Raw genomic sequence first — 9,597 nt, forward strand, 5'->3', positions numbered from 1 at the left:
AATCACAGACGTCCGATCCAGCCTATATTTGTCCCAAATATAGACGTTCCGATTTAGCCCAAACATAGACGTCTAGAATTGGTTCAGATTTCTATGTTTCACAAGTTTGGACAGCACAGTACAGTAGAGCACAGCCCGAGTACAGTACATTACAATACACAGTACAGTACAGAAAATTTGAGTATAGCACAGTAGTGTCCAGTACAGTACAATGCAGTGGAGCACACTAGCCTACAGTAAAGAAAAGTGTACTATAATGTATCTTACTTTACTCTACTGTACTCTACTGTAATGTACTCTACTGAAGTCAACTGTACTCTACTGTAATGTACTCTACTGTAATGTATTCTACTGTAATATACTCTACTGTAGTAAACTGAACTCTACTGTAATGTACTACTGAAGCAAAACTGTACTCTACTGTGCTCTACTTAATTAACTATTCTGTACTGTACGGTACTGTCCATTACTGAATAAAACTGAACTGTCCTGTAGTGTACTCTTGTGTTCTACTGTACAAAACTGTACTGTGATGTTCAAACTTGTGAAACATAGCCTTTAACGTCTATGATTCGTTCAGATTTGGATCTGGTCCGCACCAACCAAATTGTACTTGTTTGCGGGCAGAGCTCATTAATAGCCAGCATGCTTTGCAAGTGTTTGTTTTTACGTTTACATTTTGGTCATTCAGCAGCCGCTCATATCCAGTGACTTACAGTCAGTGCATTCAACTAAGGATAGATAAACGACAACATATCACAATAATAGCGAGAAAATAAACATCTCGAACCATTACTCAGAATGTTATTGTAGTTGAAGTGGTCTGTTGGTTTATTAAGTATGTTGTACTACTTTGAACATCATTGCTCCCAGATTTAGGAAAAGCAAGCATAATTGCGCGATAGATGGGAGGAATAGTAGATATTTTGTTGCAATCTTAATTTGGCTTCTCTTTTCTATTAAAATGTGTGAAAAAAAGTATAATCGTGTTGTAATGCGACTGTTTAGCAGCTGAAATTTGGCCATATAACCAATAACTGAAAAATACTTATTTACTATGTCTGCAAATGACATTTTCACCTCCGGAAAATACGTCTTTTTTTTACATCCAGAAAATATTTTCACCTTTTATTCAGCAACTAAAATGCACAAGATGTTAATGTCAGGACAATATTACTGAAATGTGTATTTTGTATGCCATTTTGCTTACTGAGTAGGCTCTCACCTTGGTTTTGTGCACCAAAATGTCAATCCCGCTCAAGGACAAAAACGAACACTTTGCTCTTCTTCTGCAGCTTTTCTGTCGACTGTGTCAGACATCTAATGGAGGGCAAAGGACAGGGCCTTGCTCAACCACTGAATATTTCAATCAATCTGAAAAATCTTGAAAAACTGTTCATTGAAACCATGCTAGACACTGATAAAATTGCTTCTTTCATGAGCCTTACATTTTTTAAATCTATTATCGACAAAACCAAACACTCATACTAACAGTACTTCAATGACACACTAGTCATCTGACATCTGGACAGCTTCATTCAAATTTGCATGCCCTCAGGATGGACCACCTTAACACGCCACAGAAACTTAGACCCAAAAAAAGCCAGTCAAGAGGCCAAGAACATTCACAAAATCAACCAAGATTTTTTCCCCTCCCATCCCCAATAACAATACAGAGTTACTAATATATATGTATTACATTAGGAAAAATATTATGCACGCTGTTTTGAAGTCAGTTGTCATGTATGAAAACCTCTAATAGTGTGCACTCTGCTTTCATTATTGTCCGATATCACTCATATTTGGCAGGGCTGTGCTCCTGGAACAACATATGAAAGTTTAGGGTTTCAGGATGTTACACCACTAAATCAACTGGTTCATGATCCCTGGGTGTAAATGATGTGTAAAGGCCCTGTTACGCAATAATACAACCCTGTTAAATTTGGGATCTTAACCCTTTTAAATAAATCCACACTATTTTAGCACTGTTGACGTCAGGTGGCGAGCTTGCTTTGTGTGTAAAGTATCGGGAGGTAAATAACTAACCAAAATGAACTTCTCACTTAATAGCATTAATCGAATAACCTTCAGTTCAGACGCTATCTGACTGTTTTGCAGGTATTGCTATTGCAGGCACTGACATCTCTCAGATCATCGGAGGGAGAAGAAAAAAACATCAGGAAAGTGTCGTTCAGATTTTGTATCGTTACAGCGCACCACTTTATCAATGCCTCGTCTTAAATTAGTACATACAGACGTAATTAGAAGCAAATGTCCTCAAGGCAAGCAACAATGTCCAGATTACATGTGTGATTTATGGCGATATGCAATAAGATAATTAAAATAGAGTTCAGAACATCAAAGCAACCCTATTTCTTAAAGCACCTTATATACAAGATGTCGCAAGTTTGCTTCAAACGAAATTTCACAGAATTCCAGAGTTCAGACTTGATAGATTTGGATCTTAGTGACGATAATTGCATGCAGCAGACCCAACATTACCCCCAAGCTGTTTCCCTAACAACGCCAATGGCCTTTTCCTTTTCCAAAGTACTCTGGTTCTACAGTAGGACAAAGTGACGGGAACTTAAGGATAGGAATGATGATGGTGTCTAAGAATCGTTGACAGACATGTTCTCCACTTGGTTCTGGAGCTGGTCTCCACCTCCCTGTTTCTTCTTCTTCCCTCCATCCTGCTGCTTCTTCTGCTTCTTGGACGTCTCCACGTCAATAGGCGCAGGCTTCACAAACTTCAGCATCTCTGTCATACCTAAGAAAATGAATAGGTGACGAATGAAAATTTGGTCCACACAGTTTATGGCAATACTCGTCATCAAATATGCATAGAACCAACTACAACTCTAGAGACATTTAGAAAAATAAGTACTCTGAGAAAGACAACCTTTCATGACCACCATCTTCCATGCATAGGACAAAAGTATTGCAGGCCCCTTCACAACAACAACAAAAAAAATACTGTCTCTCACCTGGAGGCATGAAATTCCGGAGTACCTCTGGAATTATGACACCCTCTTCGGTCTGGTACGTCTCCAGGATAGCACACATTACACGTGTGGTGGCACACATGGTTGCGTTGAGCATGTGCACATAGTCAGTCTGAAGAACACAGGAAGTGTGGTTTTAAAACTGGTTCAAATATTCCATCTTACTATGGCTTTTTGATTATGGAAGCAAATCCATATTCTATTTAAAGACTGGGTACGCTCACCTTGTCCATCATCTTTTTGGTCTGTCCGTAGCGGATACGCAGCCGACGGGCCTGGTAGTCTAAACAGTTGGAGCAGGAGACCAGCTCTCTGAAGGCTGCGGAGCCTGGGAACCAGGCCTCCAAGTCCAGCTTCTTACTGGCTGCATGGTTCAGAGCACCTGGGTGGAAGCAGACAAACACAGGAGGCGCAGACATCCCATGTGTAACTGTGTTGTTAGTGTCGCACTGCTTTGCTTTATCTTGGCCAGGTCACAGAAAGTAAATGAGAACTTGTTCTCAACAAGCCTACCTGGTTAAATAAAGGTTAAAAAATAAAAGACATGTAGGTAGTAAGACAGCTTGCAAGGAAAATGTCCGTTATGTGTCACATAAATCACACAGGATAAAAGGTCATTGTAATACCTTACAATGAGAAGGGTCTTATTAAAAATGGCAAGTTAACATTTATGAGTGACTGTTATTGTCATGATGTATACTTAAAGGAATAGTGCAAGATTCTGGCAATAAAGGATACCTCAGGATTTTGGCAATGAAGTCCTTTATCTTCTTCCCCAGATTCATATGAACTCATGGATACCATAGGCTTCCGGTTATTGAGAAAAAGCTAGTTAGCAATGGCTCGTGAAACTACCTCCACCTTCCTTCATACAGGACACAGCCTTTTTTTCTCCACAAGTTCATCTGACTCCGGTGAAATAGAAGGGGCTTAATTGCCAAAAGCCCAAAGTATCACTTTAAATGCTCAGTGCAGTCAAAAACGTGATATCCCTGTGTTTTATCTATACATTTTACACACGCCGAGGTTAGAATAATATTGTGAAAATGAGGATGCTTTAGTGCAAGAGCTATTTGAAAAGATCACCTGAAATTTCAGCCTGTTTTGGTGTGATGGAGCTTTAGTGGTAAATTAGTTTAGACCAATAAGAAAGAGTTCCAAACCTCTGCCAATAACAGCTAGTTTTCAGTTTTTCCATCCCCACTCAGACCACTCCCAGACAGTCCAAGCACAATTCTTGCTTGAGAAATTGCTCTTTGCTAAGAAGCTACTTTTGTTTCTTTTTGACCATTTTAATTGAAAACAAATCACAGTAAGGTACTTTAAAATTAGTTACCCAGAAATCATTTGATATTGAGAAAAAAACAAAAACAGCCGCATTGGACTTTTATGCCCCATTTTACTTACCCAGAGTCAAATGGTCTTATGGATACCAATGTATGATTTGGACCCCAGGTATGGCCCTGCATGCAGTTTGAAGTAAGTCGAAGGCGATTTTGCGAGCCAATGCTAAGTAGAGTTAGCACAATGACTGGCAAAAGGTAACATGTCACTGCACTAACGCTAGTACCAACAATGAACCGCCTCCACCTTTGCCACCACTGCTGAAAAAAATTCAGAGGGGAAACAGGACTTCGTCATTGCGCTAACGCTAGTTAGCATTGGAGCACAAAACTACCCTCAACTCCCTTTAAACTGCACTCAGAATATAGCACTATCCATTTAATCTAAAACTTGTATTTCAGAGCACACAATGTTTCAAATTACATCAAGACAGGATTTGTAGCAACTACAGCCTCATTGTTGTGTTGTTGTACAGAAACTTTGGGTAAGCCCAAAATGTCTCAATTCCCAAACTTAATCCTTTATTTCTCAATAATCATTTTGGATACAGGTCTACCAATCATTCTTCCTCCAAAAAGGACCTTTCTATGGATTTACTTACAGGAAGATCCAAAACACAAATATCTTTGGGCCAACCGCGTATGGAATTGCCATGTGATCATTAGTCTCTGTTCCAGAGAGGAACAGACGTGTTGGGGAGGACTATCTGCAAGACCTACCTGAGACTATGTTGATGATGCGGTAGGGGATCCCTAGTGTCTGGTAGAACTCTTCAGCCGTCCCAATCATCTCATCCATCATCTCCCAGGACTTGTTGTCATGAGGAGAGGCAAAAACAAACTGCTCTATCTGGGGGCAGAGAGCATGTTCATTAGTATTTCGCAATTGTTAGCAGAGGCCCACCCCCCTAAAAAAATGACCTGTTCTGGAAATGAGTATCACTTGACATGATCTGTAAATTGTCAATAATATCCAGACTTTATCCTTCTCCAATTAGGCCTACAAAATGCAAAGCACTACAACAAAGCTGTTGCCCTTTCTACACTGACCATGACACACCCACCATGTCTACTTTGAGAAAATGTCCACTTACCTTCTCAAACTGGTGCACCCTGAAGATGCCTCGGGTGTCACGCCCGTGGGAACCCACTTCCTGTCTGAAGCAGGTGGAGAGGCCGGCGTAGCGCATTGGCAGATCCTCTGGCTTCAGCCACTCGTCTCTCAAGAAGGCTGCGATGGGCTGCTCTGAGGTGGCAATCAGGTACTTCTCATCTATGGCCGTGTCCTCAGATTTCTCACTGCTCTTCCCAATCACCTGAGAGACAAGCATGGAAGGCAGAGTGAATACATTACATACAAACACCCACATATCAAAATGAACATAAAAAAATGCATATTTGTCTTAACATGCAACAAAACTAAGAGACATGAAGAAAAAAACATATCGGGGCCCTTATCCCGCAATAGGAATGAAAGGAAGATTAGTTTCAAATCCATCATACCTTGTAAAGTTCATCATCAAACTGGCTGAGCTGAGCCACCTCCTGCATGACCTCTTTCCTCATGAAGAAGGGGGTGTAGAGCATTTGGTAGTTCTTGCTGTGGAGCATCCGCAGAGCATAATTGATCAATGCCTGCTCCAGGAAAACTAGCGGCCCCTACAAACACAAAAAAGGAAACAGTCAGTAAGGATAACTATCAAGGATACACTGAGTTTAACAGAAATACCCCTTGGTATGAATCGGCCTGTGAGTGTATTGGCTACATATGACAGTGACTAAGAACTTGCTTTGAGGAAGTAGCCACGGCTCCCAGCCACTATAGCTCCTTTCTCTCCGTCGTAGCCGTCGATCATGACTACCAGGTCTACGTGGGAATACTTCTTCTGCACAGTACAGTCTCCCCAGGTGCGCTCCACTTTGTTATCAGCATCCTGGCAGGGAGAGAGCGACAAGGTAAATTACAGAGTAGACAAGTAAACAAGAGGCAAAACAAAATTCATTCATGAGACAGAGGCAGCGGACAAGGCATGAGAATTTGAATTTTCTCCCTGAGGCAATGTGAACTTTCATCCATCTCCCTATTGCTGATGGGAATTCAAAATTCCATGACACCCACCTCATCATTACTGATGGGCACAGATGGATGCAGGAGGTTCCCGATCTCTCGTAGGTATTGAAAGCGCTCTTCCTCCAGCTTTACCCTCTCACCGTCAGATTTCTGCACTGCCTCATCTACAAGCAGACGGACCTTCTTGATCTGGGTGACAGTGAGGGGCTAGAAAAAGGGGAAAATAGACATGAAACATACCCATGAGTATGGGACCCACAAGTCAATCAGCATATAGACGAACTGCTGGCTAGCGAGTTGACCTACCGATAGTGTGTCTGCCGTTAGGGCCTCCAAGTTCTGGGCGTCGTCTGGGACAGAATCATCGTCATCCCCAACTGGTTCCCTCTTCTGTATACAGAAAAGGCACAGAACAGGGTGAACTGGTAGAAAGAAACTATCTGCATATAGAATAGAACATAACGCTTTTAGACTGTAGCCATGTAGGTTATCATACATGTAGCCATGTAGGTTACATAAAGCCTATATAGTTCACCAGCAGTTTCACAGGCTGTACCTTCATTTTCTCTCCAACTGTCTTGCTGCATAAATTCTTTGCCTTGTTGAGGTTGTCGGCAGTGAAACGACCTGGTGAGCATGGAAAGGGCAAGGGTCAGCATCATATGCACGTCATGAATCAATATAATGGTGGTTGTGTCTTGAGCCTAGGTATCACAAGTAGCTATAACGTTAGTGACGCTCACAGGCGACAATGAAGAGACCCCCATAACCATAACAATGTAGACTTGAGTAGTCCAACATTCAATCTCAGTCAAATCTGCATCCATGCTATTTTCCATCTTGTTCCAATAACATATAGATGAGATCCAGCTTGTCAAATTTACACCAAAAGTTTATATATATTTTTTGCATTTTAGCTAACCCTTTTCCTAACCTTCACCTACTTATCCTAACCAGCTACGTAAATTATCCTAAACCTACTACGAAAAGTACATTCTGGCAAAAGCTGGATCCCTTCTAGCCAAGACTCAATAACAACTGTGGGACGCTGAGAGGAGAGGTTTTGATGCATTTGCTATGGGTATGTTGGACGGGGATTGCATCAGATTGGAGCTACAGTCAGTGTGGATAGGATGACGTGGCTAACCATCGTTTGGGTTTTCCTTGATAGTTGAGTTACTGAAGCATACATTATTTTAGCTAGCTAAATTAATGTTAGACAACATTGATCGACATATCAGGTATAGCCTAACTAAAGACATGGGAAATAAAATGTATTGGTTGTGGTTAGTGAACTAACGTAGCTGGATAGCTAACTGGCTATACAGTAATTTGCTATCTACCGGTGACTAACTAGCTAGCGCAGGCTACCAACTAACCAGTTTAGCTGAGAATATCCAGGTAGATAATTCACTATACATTTTCTAAAAACGTGAACTGACGTATTATGCTTCAATTTCTTAATTTGTATCTGGGTGACTACAAGGCCAGCTTTTAACTACCTATAATAAATGCATGAAGCTAGCAAGCCATGTGAGTGGACACCACCATCCGATTCAATGAATGCTAACGCTAGCTTGCAGTCGGAACTTACATTTTCTCCATTCGGTGTCTGCGTGTACTAGTTTATCCACAAGTGACACATCTTTGAACCTTTTTCTTTGAGTTTCTCTGATTACTTCAGGATCACCGCCTTTATCGGTTCGAAATTGGTCTAAATCGAGCACCATGATGATTCCACGCTTTGATGACTGTCAAAAACGGTGCAGAGTAACAGAGAAAAGCAAGCCGGTGTGAAAAGTACCAGCGGCACAAACGATTACGTCACTTCCTTCTTTGATGAGGTTTAACGGTGGATGGCATCCAATGAATGTTGCATTACCGCCACCTACTAGACTGGAGTACAACTCAATTACATTTAAAAAATCTAATTGTATTGATCACGTACATATGGTTAGCAGAGGTTATTGAGAGTGTAGCGAAATGCTTGTGTTTCTAGTTCTGACATTGCAGTATATCTAAGTAATACAACAATTCCCCAACAACTACCTAATACACACAAATCTAAAGGGGTGAATGAGAATGTGTACATATAAATATATGGATGAGTGATGGCTGAGCGGCATAGGCAAGGTGCAATAGATGGTATAAAATACAGTATATACATATGATATGAGTAATGTAAGATATATAAACATTATTAAAGTGGCATTATTAAAGTGGCATTGTTTAAAGTGATTAGTGATCCATTTATTAAAGTGGCCAGTGATTGGGTCTCATTGGAGGGAGCAGCCTCTCTGAGTTAGTGATTGCTGTTTAGCAGTCTGATGGCCTTGAGATAGAATGTTTTTCAGTCTCTCGGTCCCAGCTTTGATGCACCTGTGCTGACCTCGCCTTCTGGATGGTAGTGATGTGAACAGGCAGTGGCTCAGGTGGTTGTTGTCCTTGATGATCTTTTTGGCCTTCCTGTGACATCGGGTGCTGTAGGTGTCATGGAGGGCAGGTAGTTTGCCCCCGGTGATGCATTGTGCAGACCACACCATCCTCTGGAGAGCCTTGCGGTTTAGGGTGGTGCAGTTGCCGTACCAGGCTGTGATACAGCCCGACAGGATGCTCTCGATTGTGCATCTGTAAAAGTTTGTCAAATTTCTTCAGCCTCCTGAGGTTGAAGAGGCACTGTTGCGCCTTCTTCACCACACTGTCTGTGTGGGTGGACCATTTCAGTTTGTCTGTGATGTGTACGCCCAGGAACTTAAAACTTTCCACCTTCTCCACTGCTGACCCTTTGATGTGGATAGGGGGGGTGCTCCCTCTGCTGTTTCCTGAAGTCCACGATCATCTCCTTTGTTTTGTTGACGTTGAGCGAGAGGTTGTTTTCCTGACACCACACTCCAAGTGTCCTCACCTCCTCCCTTTAGGCTGTCTCGTCGTTGTTGGTCATCAAGCCCACTACCGATGTGTCGTCTGCAAACTTGATGATTGAGTTGGAGGCGTGCATGGCTATGCAGTTGTGGGTGAACAGGGAGTACAGGAGAGGGCTGAACACACACCCTTGTGGGGCCCCAGTGTTGAGCATCAGCGGAGTGGAGATGTTGTTTCCTACCTTCGCCACCTGGGAGGCGCCTTGGGAAAGTCCAGGACCCAGTTGCACAAGGAGGGGTTGACCAGGGCCTCCAGG

The 9,597-nt window shown here is 42.1% G+C and overlaps 1 protein-coding gene across 1 annotated transcript; it reads right to left on the reverse strand.

Moving 5' to 3' along the window:
* Nucleotides 1–646: 646 nt before the first annotated feature.
* Nucleotides 647–8,240, reverse strand: LOC139416896 (serine--tRNA ligase, cytoplasmic). Its single transcript, XM_071166060.1, has 11 exons — nt 8,014–8,240; nt 6,976–7,046; nt 6,726–6,809; nt 6,468–6,626; nt 6,139–6,282; nt 5,852–6,007; nt 5,443–5,664; nt 5,069–5,198; nt 3,230–3,387; nt 2,988–3,117; nt 647–2,770 (listed from the first exon to the last, which is right to left on the reverse strand). The coding sequence occupies exons 1-11, from the start codon at nt 8,147–8,149 to the stop codon at nt 2,613–2,615; spliced, it is 1,548 nt and encodes a 515-aa protein (XP_071022161.1). The 5' UTR covers nt 8,150–8,240; the 3' UTR covers nt 647–2,612.
* Between the last annotated feature and the right edge of the window lie 1,357 nt (nt 8,241–9,597).

The sequence above is a fragment of the Oncorhynchus clarkii genome, chromosome 9 (genome assembly GCF_045791955.1).
Source record: "Oncorhynchus clarkii lewisi isolate Uvic-CL-2024 chromosome 9, UVic_Ocla_1.0, whole genome shotgun sequence".
NCBI lineage: Eukaryota > Metazoa > Chordata > Actinopteri > Salmoniformes > Salmonidae > Oncorhynchus > Oncorhynchus clarkii.

Bases quoted from the DNA above. Each gene is read 5' to 3' on its own strand.
- LOC139416896 (XM_071166060.1), bottom strand. From the start codon at position 8,149: ATGGTGCTCGATTTAGACCAATTTCGAACCGATAAAGGCGGTGATCCT. The intron at 7,047-8,013 runs GTAAGTTCCGAC...CATGCTCACCAG, and splicing joins AGACACCGAATGGAGAAAAT to GTCGTTTCACTGCCGACAAC. The intron at 3,118-3,229 runs GTGAGCGTACCC...TGTGTTCTTCAG, and splicing joins CCAAAAAGATGATGGACAAG to ACTGACTATGTGCACATGCT.